General features: G+C 35.6%; 1 protein-coding gene and 1 pseudogene across 2 annotated transcripts; one reads left to right on the forward strand and one right to left on the reverse strand.

Annotated features, from left to right (window-relative positions):
• The first annotated feature begins 6,406 nt into the window (after positions 1 to 6,406).
• On the forward strand, positions 6,407 to 8,455 carry LOC146160599 (uncharacterized; annotated as a pseudogene).
• Positions 8,456 to 8,942: 487 nt separating this feature from the next.
• Positions 8,943 to 16,968, reverse strand: LOC146160600 (uncharacterized). Of its 2 annotated transcripts, none has more exons than XM_083384780.1 (8): positions 16,861 to 16,968; positions 16,249 to 16,367; positions 14,712 to 14,822; positions 14,516 to 14,543; positions 10,752 to 10,828; positions 9,531 to 9,561; positions 9,423 to 9,467; positions 8,943 to 9,166 (listed from the first exon to the last, which is right to left on the reverse strand). In XM_083384780.1, exons 1-8 carry the CDS (start codon positions 16,928 to 16,930, stop codon positions 9,147 to 9,149), a joined length of 501 nt encoding a protein of 166 aa, XP_083240906.1. In that variant the 5' UTR covers positions 16,931 to 16,968; the 3' UTR covers positions 8,943 to 9,146. The 2 variants fall into 2 exon arrangements, with proteins under 2 accessions (XP_083240906.1, XP_083240905.1); XM_083384779.1 differs by having other exon boundaries at positions 10,752 to 10,831.
• Positions 16,969 to 17,581: the final 613 nt, after the last annotated feature.

Raw genomic sequence — 17,581 nt, forward strand, 5'->3', positions numbered from 1 at the left:
AGAACAGCAGGTGTTTTTACGAATAATTGTTTTAAGACAGCCTAATTTTGTGACGCCAACCATTCGACATGGAGTACATTGATCTCCTGTGACATAATTACGATAACTTGCCATAAAAAGACAATAAAACCTAAATGGTAAAAACGTAATAAACGTTATAAACATCCAATGTTCTATGATTTTTTCAAGTATGCCCTACAAAAGGTTGATAGGTCTACACTTATCAATGGCTTATGAAAATTATATACAGTCCAGAATATTATCAGAACTTATTCACGATTGCAAACTTGCAAAAGAAAACAGGCTATGACTCTCGGCCTGTACATGTTGTACGTAACTCATGACATTGATTTTATGGCATATCTAAATTTTAGTTTTACGTCATCTATAAGACATACCTGCTAAATTACAAAACCAAACAAACCTATAAACTTCTGCTTTGAAATTCTGGTTGCTTTTTGTTGGCGGAAACAATGGTGCTTTTGTTTTCTCGTCCCTGTTGGCAAGCCTGGTTCGGTCATCGGGCATAACTCCAACAAGTTGCTTTCGCGAGGCGGAATTGAGAAGGCGGGTCTGTTGGCCAATCTTTCGCCCGACCCTGGGCATCGCGCCCTTGGATTTCTTCTGTCGTGTCTTAATATCGTTGAACTTACCAGCCGCTGGTCCACCCTTCCCTAAAGTGGGCGACGCGGTGGTCCCTATCACGGGCAAGTGAAAATGGTCGTCCTCTTGAGGGGCAAGTAGATACGGTGACAAGCGGTTGTTTTGCATGGAAGCACGACCTCTGTTCTGCGGCGAAACGCTGTTCAGTGTGCGAGGCGCCAGCAACGAAGGGTTTGACGCGCTTCGGATATTTTTCACATTAAAGGTCTTGTTTATTTCCGGGCTTACGACTTGCAAGCGGATGTCTTGGATATTGGCGCTCATTTCGGAGGATTTCTCAGAGCTTTCGGTAACGAGACACTTGGATGCAGATGTAATTCTAACTCTAATCAGCAGATGTTCATCTTCTCGCGCTAATTTATTTTTTGTAAAGCGTTCTCCTAATGAACTCACTCTCCTAGAAAACGCAGTGTCACTGGATTTACTGGAACTCGCAATAGGATAGCGAGGCTGGATTGTCAGCGGTTTGCAAACCTTTGTCCATTCGCGTGATTTTTTGTCAACTGAACAACTTATTGCGTTAACTTTTGCTCGATCAACAGCTGTCACTTCGCGGGTAGCGCGGGCCAAATGATCGACAGAACCTAGGCCCGCATAGCTTCCCAAAAGAGCAATTCTCTCCTGCCAGCTTATATTTTCTTTTTCCGAAAACGGCTTTGCGAAAATGCCTGCGTTAAAATTGCTCGTTTGCCTCGATAGTGCGCGACAGTTCTGTTCATTAGATGTCGGAGGTTGGTCCTCCCCACTCTTGACACATTCCTCGTTCTGGGCTGAGTCGTACTTGCCCAGTTGTTCAAAACGATGCCGATTTTTTCTTGTAATTTTTGTTTCTTTTTTTGCCTTGAATGTTTGTTTGGTGTCCAGGGCAACGCCGATTACTAGGAAGCTTTCCTGGCCCTGACCGACCTTCTTTGTCCAGCTTCGGTTATTGCACCTCTTAGTCTGTCTGTTTCCAAACATTGCGCCGCGAACCTGTCGTCTCAACTCTCTTCTCGCCAACCATTTGAATTATTTAAAACCGACCGCTCAATTATTGCGGTTGCAATTTAATTTCGCTGTTGTTTTCATCCGTACACGGCTAAAGCAGAATGCCAGTTTAATGAAAAAAGTAATAAAAAACACTTGCCGTTGTTTTGTTAACGCGCAACGTACAACTTATCTAGAAAGCTTATTTGGTTTGTTTGCAGTGCCATTGGATTAATATCTACATAACACCAGCATACAGGTAATCCATTATCGAAGTGAAACTTTACGCCATATTGTTTTAAATTATTCACGAGGCTTTAAATTTTCCTATGTTATCCCTGTAAATTAAACACCAGTTCGTGTGGCCGCGAACAGGGTAAACAATAGGCTCCAAGGGAACGTTGGACAATTCTAAACAATCCACCTGTTACTAGACAATAAAAACACTCTGAATTTCGCATAAAGATTATTGTGTTTCGGTTAATCGCGTAGGTTACATGTGAATCTTGACTAGAAATATCGAAAAGCCAAAAAATGTATAAGCTAACATTAGAAGTAAATAGATCACAGAACATCTATTTTTACGATTTGTTTTTATATATTGCTTCATATCGGGAGAAATGCTTAGTTTTGCCAGACAGACTACTGAAAAACTCCTACGTTTTAGACATTGTTCAAGTCATATTAAATAAACTTTCTCTACACATTTCCAGGCAAGCGCCTTAGCCCTATAGGCTTTTATAGGTCGTTTGCAAAGCCCTCGCAGTTTTTATTTACGACCCAGAGTATAACACTGCGAACATTATGCGTCCAATGCGGCTAAGTCCAAAAACCGCTACAGAAATATATTTCATTAACAACAGTGAAAAAATAAAATTGTAGGGTGTGAATGATTAACCACAGGCGATGAGCGCCCGCACGGGGAGGCAAGGGGGGCACTTGCCCCTCCCCCCCCTGGAATTTCAAAATGCGATTGCCCCTATTGGTGTATCCAGGGGAGCGGGAGTTCTTACCCCCTTTTTGTAAGTGATATTGTCGTTTTTTGTTCGTTTTTGTCATGGTTTAACAAACTGTTCGAAGCGGCGTGCTTTTTAAGTAATTGGGCCACGCGTCTTAATCTGATGCGAAACCAAAATCGAGCGCAAAACGCCGTTTTTCGTCTTTTGTTTGGTCGACCGTAAACGATGGAAGTTTTTCTCTTTCGTTATTTGTTTAGCTTGACTGATCTGATTAGCAAGTGTGTATTAGACAATTGACAACGCTAAGTCAAACCTTCTTCCTTTTTTTGTCGCTAAAAAACGTAGAGTTATACGCAGTATGTTCGTCGCTGAGTCGCTGTTCGGTCTATGTGGGTGTAACATCGACATTTGTTTAACTGAAGCAGATTCTTAAAAGGAGGTATAATGGTGACTGTCGTGCGCGTTACAAAGTCTCCATTTTTAAGTAATGATGGTTAACGCAAAATTATGCTCTTTATTGCATACCGTACCCTAAGACCACGTGCTAAGTGTGCAATGGACACAACTTATTTCCCCTCAACCGCAGCTTGTAATTTAGCTGACGGCGCAGATGTTGCGCTAATCGTGGCATAATAACACCCGGAAAAAACGATCTTTGTTTTAGTATTGCAGGTGGTGAAAGACGTGCTTGTAATTGCGCTTGTTCCGTTCATGGCACTTGAAAAACTGCGCTGCTGATAGTCGAAATATGTGAATCTTCACGGTCTTGGTTCACCGTGATTTTGCAGCTGGCGCCTGACAGGATTCTCGACGACGCACGTGGTCGCTTTTGCTGGACGTATTTGGCTGTTTCTGATTAGTTTTTTCATCACGTCTTGCGATCACCATTCTATGACGTCATGCTGTCACTGTTTTATGACTTCATTATTCATAAACGTCAGACGAAAATAGGGGAATTCCTTAAGTTGAAAATTCAGGACCCCCCTTTTTGATTTTCTGGTTACTCCCCTGATTTCCCCCCCTGGAAAATTTTCTGCGGGCGCCCCTGCCACAGGCCTATACTTTGTTCCACGAACAAAAGAGATTATACTTTAGTGCCATTCATGAAGATTTTTTCTACGGCCATCTAACCCCTCAGGGGCTCGATCAGTTAGCAATAGACCGATTCAGGGGCGAGAAAACTTTTCAAGTCGCGAGTCACATTTCCAATTCACTACTTTATTAAATAGTCGCCTAGAGTGGATTAATCTGTGAAGTTTTTTCCATGCTAATGTACATCTGTTGGCTTTGCATTTTCTTAAAGAAAGGATTTTTCTGCAAGTATTGCGTTATATTTGCTTCTTAGGAGATTCGCGAAGTCAAATTAAATCGATTAGTCAAAACTCTTGTGCGAAAATATACACATTTAACAGAAAAAAATGGTCATTTGACGTCTCATCTTGTGCATGGCTTTCACAGTGAATGTCTACGACAAGCAACAGAACTAGGCCTGCGCATAAAAAATGGGCAACAAGCGAATTCGGCTTTTGAAACGCAGCGACAGACAGCGGCAAATTGGCACTTGACTCTAAAACAGGGGTGGGCAATTATTTTTAGCCGCGGGCCGGATGAGAATTCTAAAATGTTATAGCGGGCCGGATCAAAAATATGATATAAAATACATGCAATACGCGCGAAGCGCGAAAAAATTGCGACTATATATATATATGTTTTAAAATGCAAACTTTACTTTATATTTAGCACAGACAAAAAAATGTACAGTACATTGCTTGATGTATTGGCGTTTATCAAGATATAGGGTGCGTTGACCCAAAAGTTAGGATTAAAATACATAAAAATTACGTACAAAAAAAACTACAATGTTTTTTTCTTGTTTTTAAAGCTTTAAGATACCGGTGTGTTACCTGCGGTACAACGGCCTTATTGCAAAGACGATATAAATCGGGAGAAACACACAACATGGTATTAACTAAAATAGGTTGACAAAATGTAAATCGGTATATTTCAGAGTTTAGCGTTCATATTTTAAAGACAAAATACTTTTGACGCGCAAAAAATATATAAATATTAGGCTAAGTTTACTAAATTTTCGTTGGAGAGAGTGCCACAGTGCAAAGGTCGCTATTTGTCTGTAAAATTGTCAAAAATCGTGTGAAACAAACGAGAAAAACAAAAAAGATCCGTGCCGTCTTGACTTAGCCTATGTATTTTAAGGAAAATAAGCCGCGGGCCGGATTAAACTGCTTGGCGGGCCGGATCCGGCCCGCGGGCCGTATGTTGCCCAGGTCTGCTCTAAAACCTTTACTCTCGAGGAAACTTTCGATCTCTCCTTCAGCTTATGGTCCAATCTGGCGACACTGTTCTCGAACGCCATATAAATGAAGCTTTTCGTAATGCGCAGTATATTCCCCCATTGGTCAAAATGAGCTGATTGAAGCCATCGATGTCACAATGCGTAAAGTTGTAGTGAGGGAGGTTACGAGTCCAACTTTTTTGCAATTTTAGCGGACGAAACCGCCGACTTCTCGAAGCAGGAACAACTGAGCTTGTGTCTCCGCTACGTTCCCGACTTCCGCATTTGCGACAGATTCCTATGTTTTGCCGTGGCACCAAATTTAAACAAATTATTGGTATACTTCTAGACTCCGGAGTGGATATTTCTTTTATGGTGGCCCGGGGTTATGACGGCACAGCAGCTATGTCTGGGCAACATAATGGCGTGCAAAAGTATGTCTGAGACAAATGTCCAAATTCTGTTTACGTACATTGTGCGGCACACGACCTGGATCTCTGTCTGGCCAAAGCTTTAAATGTGCCACCAATATCTGCGGCACTAGCCACTATTCAATCTACAGCAGTATTATTTTCTGATTCTAATAAAAGGATGGCCTCTCTGCAATCGTTTATACCAGAGGTTTTCAACCTATGGGCCATGGCCCAGTAGTGGACCATGACGCTGTTTTCAGTAGGCCACAGAGTTTTGTGTACAGTGATGTCAAACAGCGTGTCATTATGAACACATAAGAGTCCGACAGATAAATAACAAAAGCCTCGACCTAATGTTGTTATATTGTTTTCAAATTTTACACCAACGTGAAAAGGGAGATTAACCATGCGCTCGAAACCCAAAAAATATCATACAAAAAAAAAATTGTAAAAATATTATTGGCATTTTATAATTAGTCTTGTTAGTCTTGGGAGTTGTTTCGAAAAATATCTTGAGTTGCAAAATATAAAGCACCAATGTCTGGTTTCATTTTCCAAATGCTATCAAAAGCCCTCTGTTTTCCGTTAGCTGTTGCAAGGAAGTACAATTTTTAGGACTCTTAACTGGTTTCAGAATTAAGTCTGTAAAACCGCAAGAAGATAAAGGAATGTAATATGTAAAATTTCGCGCATTTTATTATAAACTACTTATTTTTATATTGGCTGCTCATGATATTTACTGCACTGCTTTATATATTGAACTACTCGCCTGGGCGGTCCCCATCCACGCCATTAAGTATGGGGCGACGTAACACATTTGAAATAATGTACAAGCTTTATTAATTTATTGTGTTGTTGAAACTTTATGTTTTTCGTTAAACGTTAAATGGGCCACCGCCATTTTTTTACTAATTTAGTGGGCCATGAGCAAAAAAAGGTTGAAAACCCCTGGTTTATACGATCTGTTGTCCAAAAAACGCTCACACAAGATTGTAGCAACACGATGGATCGAAAAGCAGACTATGGTTTTGACATTCAGAGACCTTTACCCTGCTGTTGTCGCAGCATTAGATTCTTCGACTTCGTGTCCTCGCAACGGAGGTAAAGCGCTGATGTTAATGAAAGCTATCAGTGAGCAATCATTGTTAGTTGCTCTGGAGGTTACTGCAAGAGTATTGGAAGTTACTAAACCGTTAGCAATGCTCCCCCAAACTGTCTCTTTGGATTTGGATAAGGCTGCAGCATCTGTAAATAACTGCGTTGGCATAGTGAAGCAGATGCGAGAAGATGACAACTTTCCAATGTTATTTCGAAGGCCAAGGCACGCCATGGCGGTCCTATAACCAGACTTGTAGCCTACAACAAGATTTATTTTAGCTTTTTAAAATTGGATTAAAATTAAAATTTGAGCATTTTAGTTTTTCCAAATTAGATTAGAACTAGAATTAGACCGTGTTAAGTTTTCTCAAATTAGATTAGAATTACCGAATTCCTAAAAAATCAAATTTTAACTCGCAAAATTATTCTAATAAGAACTTGAATGGTAAATGTGTGTGTACTAATTTTTCGTCGTTTGATGATGTTTAGATTGTAAAAATGACATACAAGTCATTCCAGCCAAAGAGTTTTAAATGAAATTCTTCGATTTAATTGAGAGACTAAAAAAGCCGTTGAAAAAATTTAGCATTTTTTTTGTAAAATCCGAATTGGATTAGAACTAGAATTAGAGCTCACAAGCAATTCACAAATTAGATTAGAACTAAAATTAGCCGCATTTTGCTGTAATTTATTCAATTGAAACTAGAATTATCTAGTTGTCTAAGTCGGCCTATAACGCCGCCCCGAATTATTCGACGCCAAGTTCAAAGAGGAAACGCCCCGGCCTATCCTCCGGCGAAATGTTTTTACCCCTTTATTGATACTGCCATATGAGAGCTTCGTGAACGGTTTAATGAACACTCTGCCAAGGCACTGTCCATGCAGTCTCTTCTTTCGAAGTTCTGTATAAACGAACCGTTCGGGCTGATCAAAGCTGTTGTTGAAGAGTTTGGTCGCTTCCTTCCAGACTTGGACAACTAGATAATTCTAGTTTTCTAATTCATTGAATTAGAGCAAAATGCGGCTAATTCTACTTCTAATCTAATTTGTGAATTGCTTGTTTGCTCTAATTCTAGTTCTAATCTAATTTGGATTTTACCAAAAATGCTACTTTGTCCAACGGCATTTTTAGTCTTTCAGTTCAAACACAGAATTTAAATTTAAATTTTCTGGTTGGAACGACTTGGATGTAATTTATACAGGCTAAAAAGCATACAAATTAGCACACACATATTTACCATTCACGTTCTTATAACAAAAAATTGTGATTAAATTAAATTGGTTGTAAAAACTAAACGTGATTCTAGTTCAAATTTGATTTTTTAGGAATTCGGTAATTCTAATTCTAATCTAATTTGAAAAAAACTCAAAACGATCTAATTCTAATTCTAATCTAATTTGGAAAAACTAAAATGCTCTAATTTTAATTCTAATCTAATTTTAAAAAACTAAAATAAATCTAGTTGTCCAAGTCTGCTTCCTTCCAGGACCGAAAGATGTAGTAGAAGTTGAGTTTTTGCGATGGAAAAACCACTGGAAGCGCCAAGAAGTCAAACCAACAAATATGATTGATGTATTGAAAGCAGCAAGTGAACTGCAGACATTTCCCTGAATTTCGAAATTGCTGCAAATATGTACACCGAAAGCCATCGCAGACTCACCGAATCTGTTGATCTATGATGCAAGCAGGGCAGACTAGGAAAACAACTAGCCTGCAGTGAGGTTCGAACTCACGACCTCCGGTCAAGCCGGGACCGTCGCTCTGCAGGCTCAGAAGGGAACGAGTCGAGAAACAACCATACGCCAATGCTTCAATCTGTTAGTAGCCTACAATCAACCTCATTTAAGGGGATCCACAGTACCATATCATTGCTGCAAATATTTGCGACTTTTTCAGTCACAACTGCATCAAGTGAGCGTTCATTCAGTACATTAAAATTTACCTGCGTTCTGTTATGGGTGATCCTCGATTGAATGACCTTGGCTCTTTATTTATTCACCGCGACATTTAATTAAATTACGAAGACGTATTTATGGAATTTTCGAAAAAAATGGACGTATAGACTTCATAGATAGGGTATATTTGACCCTGAGTGTATATTTTCTATTTCTTCCATTCTTCTTTCGTTTCCGCTAAAAAACGTACTAAGTGTTACATGTATACGATCGAATCGTGGCTATAACGTTCGTTAATTACAGCAACAGTAAGGGCTTCACAGGTCCTTATAGGCTAACCAGCATTTAAGCCACTGAAGGCTGTTTCTTCGTCAAACCATTGCTTACGGATAAAAAGACTAATGGAAAAGAGTGGAGCAGTACCAAACTTATTGCAATATACACCTTTGTCGAACTTTAACTCAGCTCTGACTCCTCTCCTAAAAAAGAACGACAGCATAGTGGCAAGGCAAAAGTAATCCGTTTATTGTTGCCAAAAGTAGAACAGAGCAAAACGTCCAAAATTCGAAGAGAGTTGGTCAAAAATAAAAAGAGAATGAGGCGAGATGGAACAAAAATCTTGGTAAAATGTCCAAGGACTCACTCTTCTGTAAAACAAAAAAATAATTTTAAGACTACTGTCGTATTGGTTTAGTTAACTTCAAAAAGCATTAACAGGCAGTACAAGTTTCCAATAGACTTTTATTAGGAGCACGATGGTTACGAATAATACGATAGCAACAACGAAAAGTAAATTTGGCTGTGAGAACTTTGTCACTGGAAGGAACAATAATCTTTAGCGATAGTGTCCATGCGATGTTAGTCTTTTTGTGGTGCTTCTGCAAATATGGAGAGAGATAAAATACGTTAGAAGTGTATTGTTAATACACGGTATATAATTGATACATGCAAAACAATAACGCAAATTAATATCACGCATTCAGCGAACTTTTATAAATATTGGTCCAAGTTACAGGAGTAATTCTAACAGATAAATCCTGTAAAAAGCATTAACTATTTTAATATTTTTTAAATAGCAAAGCATTTTCGGTTTGATTTAAAAACATTGAATTGAAAAATAATGGGTTAGCTTACCAACAAAAATTATGGTGTCTTTTTCAACTTCTTGTGAAATAGGAGCTGAATCAAAAACATTGGGTTAACTAACTCTAAACAGGAAATATCTAATATTACTATAATTACCAGTTATGTGCTCATCCGATTCGGTGGTTATCTAAAAACAAAACTGCAGTTTTAGGCGCTGTGTTGCTTTTTCACTACACATGAATTTAAATTCCAGACACAGTTATCTAGTTAATGCAATATTTTAGCACCTTACGCGAATCTATATCGTTTTTGCAATATGGCCATGGCGCCGTGAGGTAACCTTCGTAATCAAGGAAAACGCAATGTATTTTATTTTGCAGTGCGTGTGAACTTTTTACACTGTTTCTGTGCAGCCAGTGGAGGGAATGGCCGTTATCACTTTATTGCCAAATCACTTGTAATTGTTGTGTGCCTTGCGCCGCCTTAGGTATTTAATGAGTATCATACCAAAATAGTATTTGCCTATTTCTCTATTTACCGATTACATACAAGTGAGCAAACAAAATATCAACAAAAATCTTTATAAAAAATTGCGTTTGTATGGTTTAGGTTTATATTTTATTTAGGGCACTAGTTTAATATCTCATTGAAAAGTTGAAAAAGAAAAGTTTTTGAAAAGCGGGATACCTTTTATCGTTTTACTAACATGACAAAAATTGTAATTTGATTAGGCCTTCCTGTCCAAAACAAACATCCTAGATCTGTCCCGCCTGCACTATACGCTATTTTGGGAGTATTCTAGAGTTGGCTAATTCTGCATCTGTTATCAATTTGTCAGGTTAAGCTTCAATAACCTATAAGTTAGCTACACATAGGAAATCTAAACACCAATATAACAATTTAATGGTGAAAATAACGGCCCAAATAGACGTTAAAAGCGACATGCTTTATTTTTAAACGTCTCGGCAATTTCTAATGCCATCATCAGTGATATGAAGGCCACATCGGTTGCACCCGTTTATACACACTTTGGTCGCACCAAGAAATGATAAGAATGATTCTTATGATCACGATGTGGCCTTCATATCACTGATGATGGCATTAGAAATTGCCGAAACGTTTGAAAATAAAGCATGTCGCTTTTAACGTCTATTTGGGCCGTTATTTTCACCATTAAACTTATGAACAGATCCGTTTATAGTGTTCCAAAATATGACAATTCATATACATAAAACTTCCACAGATACGCAGTACACAAAATATGGTAACCATGAACTAGGGAAACTATATTACAAAAGTGTGCAATGTGTACACTAGCTTTCCAAAATCCATTTTAAAACACATATTATTGTAAATTTTAGTTAAAAAAAAGTTAACCTCTGTCGCAGTTTCATGATCACTGATGTCATTATCAGCATCAGCTGCTGTTAGTTCGGCACCATCTTCCTCATCATCTTCTGGATAAAACGGAAAATTCAATAAAAAACACAGAAAAAGGGTTAACACAATTGTTATTGAACTATTTTAAAGCTTTTCTGTGTTGCCAGGAAAACATGATAAAATAAACATTGAAAAATGTAAAATCTTAAGTGTGCCTTATTGTTGAGAACAAACTTGTATAAGTACAGATTAATGAGAAGAGTATATCTGAATTTGACAGCGTATGGTTTGCATTAACTATCTCGAACAAATAATGTCACATGGACATTAAATGATTTAACAATCACCTTAATAATTGTCTGACCACTTTAGTTTATAATAATTAAAACACACTACATGCACATGACAGAATTAACAGCAAAATGCAATATTTGTAAAATTAAAAGACTTAATCAGTTAGTTGTAAATTAAAAATATCCTCACCTGCAATATTCTATAAACACTGCAGAGGCCTGGTCATCTTGAACCGTAGGCTTTTTAAATTACAGAGCCTGCCTGATCCAGATTACAAATTACAATTTCTTACTAAATAAAATTACAACTTTGTCACAAGGTTCTTTGTTACTCTGTCATGTGCATCTAGCTAAATCTTGAAAACTTCAAATTAAATATTAATCATGCAAATAAAGCAAATAATGCATCAATATATGTTATGCATCCAACCCTGATAATATTCATTACCATATTCTTAAAAAAAAATTACAAAAAATACTGCAAAATAGGATATACCAGCAAACCTATTTGTTAAACAAAACATCACTTTTAATATGTAAAATAGTAATCAATTAACATAAAAAAATGTCAATCTTTAACTGATATCATATTTCTATTTGGTATTAAAATAAACGGAATCTTAGCAAAAACATTTAAAATTGGAATAATATCAAGAGTTATATAAAACCAAATTCAATACAAGACCAAATTTAGACAACATCTATGTCGTCAAATGGCCAAGACCGGAGTACAATAAACCGCCTAGGATTTAAACAACCTCTGACACTTCTCAAATATTAAACCAGAAACCCCACCACTAACTTTGTAGATGTTTTGAGAGATTTATGACCCATTCTGATGGGTTTAAAAACTTTTTTGTCAAATGTAGGTCTTGTTCAATACTATATATTATTGTAAATTAGGTTTTATTTCAACAATGTTAGAGATGTTCAAAGTAGAATATTGGATCATTAGATTTGAATCTAAATTAAATTCAAGTACAATTTTACTGTTTATATCAGGTAATTGGAACCAATCTAATTGTTCGTTTTTCCACGGGAGGTTGCGCCTAATTGTGCATAACACAAACATGGGGGGTGGGGAAGCAATTACTGTGCTTGCTTTAAATATGCCTAGGTAGTGCAGTGTCATCGTTTTTTTTTTCAGGCAAGCAATTACCAACGTTCGCCTAATCATTAAGCGTCAATCAAAAGTTATTGTGCAAGCCTAACATGTATTAAAAGCAATATAGTCACTTGGGGTAAAAAAAAATTTGGTAAAGTTGGGGTAAACAAAAACAATGTCATCACACCTAAAGTATATATAATTTTTTTTTAATTTCTTTTTCAGGTGAAAATTACATTCTTGGCCTAACCAATAAGCCCTCAACCATTTTAATTTTTTTTCTCTGAGTAAAACAACAGTTGTTAAATTTGTGTCTTAAAAAGGTTTGTAAGACCATTAGAAACGTTTGTGTAATTCCTATACAACCAAGTTTGTGGCAATGGCCTTTATTCTGTGTTGTGTCATAACATTGATCTATTAAACAAAAAATACCTTACTTTCCTGGCTGTTTTAGTTTTTTAGATTTTATTCAGAAAATTTAAAGCGTTTTATTCAGAAAATTTAAAGCTATACACCAAAATGAATGAATACCAGGTAACATTGGTGCCAAAAGAAAGTGAAACATTTAAAGAAATTAATCAGTCATGAAAAGGGACTTTTATTCTGATACCGATACCCGATATTTTCAACAAAGTGTATTGCGATCCAAATCAATACCACATGAAGGTAATATTATGCTCAAAAAGGCAAAATAGATTAAATTGAAACTTCTAGGGTTATTCTCTTCAGGTTAATTGATCAAAATTTGCCTTAACAGTAGGTAAGTAATTAGCTTGAGATGTTAAACTTCTATAAATTTACCTTAGTAGAAAAAGTAGAAAATTTATTTTTAGTAAACATAACAAGTGGCCCAGAACCTAAACAAGTGCAGATCACAGAGGTAGACTTGAGCAATTATTTTAGACTTGTCCCATAACATAGGGGAAAGATATGAATGTTTTTTGTAATGATGAGGATGAAATAAAGGCAACTTAGCAATTTAAAAATAAGAAAAAGCTAATAATTCCAGGTTGTCCTCGGACTGGCCCACAAATCTAAAAACTCATGTTGTTGAGGTAATTTACTTAGAAAATACCACTGATGACTAGTGCTAACTGTTGAAAAGCACAGTTTTAATTTACCAGGGAGAAATTAGTTGCTTAAAATATTTTAAACAGGTGCAAATTCGGGGTACCATAATGTAATCATCAAAAATGTTTTTTTTTACTCAAATTCTCTTTCCATTAAAGGTATTCATGAAATTTGCGTATTGTTGTGGCTTTGAAACAGCATTTTTAGTCTATTTATTTTAAATAAAGTCGAACCTGCTTCTATAAATTATTATAAATGGTCCTAATGTACACTTGTTTTTTATTACCCCCATTTTACAAGCCACATTTGGGGAAAACAAAGAAATGTTATGCTTGTTTTAAAGATTACTGTTCAATTTAAAACACTAAGAAAAATATATGAAATTGACGAAGGGCTCTTATACAACAACTGACTAGCGACTTACAGGTCAATACATTACATAAATTTAACATAAATTTATTTAGTAGTATGTTTGCTATTTATGTAGACATTTTTAACTGGTTTTGCGAGGAGACTGTAAGTTTGTAACACATTGGTGAATGTCAAACACTAACAAATTATTAATGGTGATTAAAATCTGGTTTTCCTGCTTATATTTAGTTACTGTGACTTGCTAGATATATACATACTGAACAGTGAGTATGGCGATTTTAGGATCCATGAAAAAGATTTATAGGATCCATGAAAAATAGACCTAATTACAGCCATTGCCGTGTAAACAGATTTATTTTATTAGAAATCCACAAAATACAAAATTGTAACACAAAATTAAAAGCTTCCAGCCCAATGCTGCTTTTGGCAGCGCTTGTGGCAGTTAACTCCACACTAAACTACTGATTTTAAAATGAATCTAAATAGTCACTCACAGAAGTTTTTAGCGACTAAACCGTTCAATTATTTTATTCTATGTTTTGATTTAGCCCTATTATGATTTGGTAACTTATTAAAATTTTCCACTTGATTAATCACTCATTTATATTTCGACGGCTTGCTTTTACAATCTTGTTTTTTTATATTAAAAAAATATTTTTTATTTCTATGAGAACAAAATTGTAAGAAACAAGCAGCATATTTATACTTTTAGTCTTAAAATATCCTAGATGAACTTTAAAAAAAATCACAGATAGAATTATAACACCATTTGTCAAATAGGTTTATCCAACATTGTTTTCTACATATGGTAATTCCACTTATATAAAGAATTTTCTATAAGGGTAGGGCCTTCATCAATTTATAACTGTACAACTCATGATACTTTGAATAATAAAATATAAAAAAAAACATCAACTTACCATCTTCATCTTCAGCCATGCTTTTTACCTGTTCAGAGAACTGTTTTAGAAAAAGAGGATTTGGGGAAATAAAGACTAACAAACCATAAATTATTATCAATAGAATTGTAGGCAATATAAGATTTATGCTAAAAATAGCAGTACATCATTAACAAACTTTTATTTTGCCTCTGTTTAAATAATAAACAAAATAAACCTTTTCTTTCATTTCCAACCATTTATCATTGCTGATTTGAGGAATTGGGATAGCTTTTCCAGTTTCATAGTTCTCGAAAAGTTTTGTCATGTCGGAAACAGCAATATAACCCTACATATATAAAGGTTTACTTAAAAATAAACAATAAATGACCAGGATAATCAAACAACCAACCAAAAAAAAGACTAGTTTAAATCTTTATAACATAATTTTGTCCGAAAAGGTGTTGACATATTTTACACCCTATAATCCTAAAAACTAGTTTTAAGGTACAAAAATGAATAGCAATGAGATAATGTAAAAAAAAATGTATTTACCTATAGCTTGCCATGTGGTTATATAGCCTGCAATAGTTTAAATTTGTATTTAAGCTACATGCGATGAAAAAATACACAAAATGGTTTGCTAAAAAAAAACACAAAAAAGCATAGTTGGCCTCCAACATCCTCAAAGATGAGATGTGTTTTAATTTATATGTTAGTTTATTTGGGAGTTATTTAATGTGTCTGCCAACTTAAAAGAAAATCGGCAGCTCTGTGGATTCCCATAAATCTGATGAGGTCAAGCAAATGAAAGACAGATAAATTATGGTTTATAAAAAAAGATGTCTAAAAAAACAATAGTGCTTGCTAGGACTGCCGAGGACCATGACATAAAAAAGTGACAGCCAAAAAAGTCTTCTGTGAAGCGCATTTAGGCAATTTGCAGATTTTTTGGCATGTAAAAATTTGGGCACCTGCACATGTGGAAAAAAATTAAACGGAACACTGGTGCTGATGTTTCTATGTGCCTTACAATAGATAAAGTAAGTGAGCTCAGCGCGATTATTTGGCATTCGTAAAACTGTGGAGCAATGTAATCATTTGTTTTGTTTTTTCCAACGTTTACTTTATTAATTGTTGTTTAAAATAAATTCTATTCTTTAAACTGACATATAGTTATAGTTATCCACCAGATGTAGTTTAAACAATATTTATAATATAAAAAATATTTGCCATGTTTAAAGACCCATTAGTTAATGGGTTTTGTTAACATTATTTGCAGTAAATAATCCTAATTTATACAAAGTTATATGGATTGTAGTTTAAAGGTTAACTTTTTCCATAAATATATATATATACTTTTGGAAATAGTAGTGCATTAAGGGTATCCTCAGAAATTTGATTGCAAATGTAGATATACTGATAGAAATGGAAGACATAATCAACAAAATCAAAGAATTAGTATCCATGAGTTCAAGAGTAGCATTGATTAAAACTTCACTGGGTTTTCTCTATTTTTTTGATATAGGGAGGCGTACTTTTAGAAACAAAAACTGCATGAAAAGAACAGCTAGCTTTTATAATTACTAAACAATGACATCCCTTTATAAACTTAACCTGTGAAGTCAAATATGAAATTATTTTATAGTTTCAAAATACAAACATCCTAGATCCATCCCTGTATAAAACACCTTATCACTATCTATGTTGTAATGTCATATTCAGCAGAAGTCAGAGCCTATCAATCCAACAAACAAATATAAAAGTAAGCTTACAACAGTAATGATAGGCAATGAACATCCTGCAAACCAAACCAATGCTTGTGTTAAGGACAGGTCAACACCACCAGACATCATTCTCCGCTGCAATGTTGGTTTATATTGGTTGAGAATGGCTGAGAAAAATAATGTACCATAATCATTTAGTAGGGGGAAGTGGACATTTTGTACTTGCCATTGTGTGCAACTGGTGAGTGCCCTAAGTAAATAATTGTTGGTGTATTAAGTTGAGCGGAATTTTTTTTGGTTGATTGGTGTTATGTTAAACAACAAAGATGATACCAATTATGCAACTACTAAAACAATAATTAAACAAAAACATCAAGCATGGTAAAAAGTCCAGGCATTCTAGGGTAGTGCAATTATGGGTAAATGCTTGCCAACTGTTGGTGAGTTCAAATCATAATTTATTGTCAATCCCTGGGCTCTTGACTATGGATGTGACGTGCAAGCAATAAAATGCCAGAAATTTAGCAACGTTAAAATGCATGACCCTAGTCTTAGCAGATGATCTCCTACCAACTGAGCTACATATGCTTAATAAGTTGAGTACTGCTTATAACAGAGAATGAAAGTTCAAACAGACTTAAAATTATTCAATATAATTACCATTTGAAACCGGTTTTCTTAAAGTTGAAAATCTTCTTGTTCCTGTGGCAAACAGCCTTGTAATCAACATTTTTCAATTCTGTTCTTAGACTAAAACTTAATTCAACTGTAATCAAGCCGAAATGTATTATTGGCATATGTTAAACTTTATTTCAGACTGAAACCTACTGAAGGCAGGGGCAGATCTCAGTTTTTGTTTGTTTTTATGATAGATTTAATTTTATTTTAGAATGTTGGTATAGATGTGTGAAATGTAAAAATAAGAGAAACAGTTGTACTTTACGGTGGTGCGGAGAAATACTGTTAAAGGTGAGAGCCGTCAAATCAGTAAATGAGTCATTGCTTTTAAGTTACTTTTAACTAACAACTGAACAGCACAATACACACTACTGTACATAGATCTGATAAATTGGAAGATGATTTATTGCTAAAGACCTGTTCAGTAGTACGAAATTGTGAAGTTGGAAAAAAGGAAAGCCATGAAAAAGTCCCTTCTGTGAAAAAAACTTGTGGGTACAAATGTATACCATTTAAAGTGGGCTAAGCATTCATTAGCATAAAGGTGGTTTTTAATGGAAAAACAAAACTTCAAAGCAAACAAACCAAAAATACTTGGCGCTAGACTAAAAATCCCACGATATATACCTAAAATGCCAGTCTGCATCCTGTGGCAGGCGCAAACCTTGTGTGGCAGACTGGAGTTAGTAATTTACAAACCTAG

This window comes from Ascidiella aspersa, chromosome 3, assembly GCF_963924565.1.
Source record: "Ascidiella aspersa chromosome 3, kaAscAspe10.2, whole genome shotgun sequence".
NCBI classification, from domain to species: Eukaryota; Metazoa; Chordata; class Ascidiacea; order Phlebobranchia; family Ascidiidae; genus Ascidiella; species Ascidiella aspersa.

Coding starts and splice junctions, on each gene's coding strand:
- LOC146160600 (XM_083384779.1), bottom strand. CDS start 16,930: ATGTTGATTACAAGGCTGTTTGCCACAGGAACAAGAAGATTTTCAACT. Junction 14,544..14,711: donor GGTTGGAAATGAAAGAAAAG/GTTTATTTTGTT, acceptor TTCTCTGAACAG/GTAAAAAGCATGGCTGAAGA. Junction 9,562..10,751: donor ATCATGAAACTGCGACAGAG/GTTAACTTTTTT, acceptor TTTTGTTTTTAG/ATAACCACCGAATCGGATGA.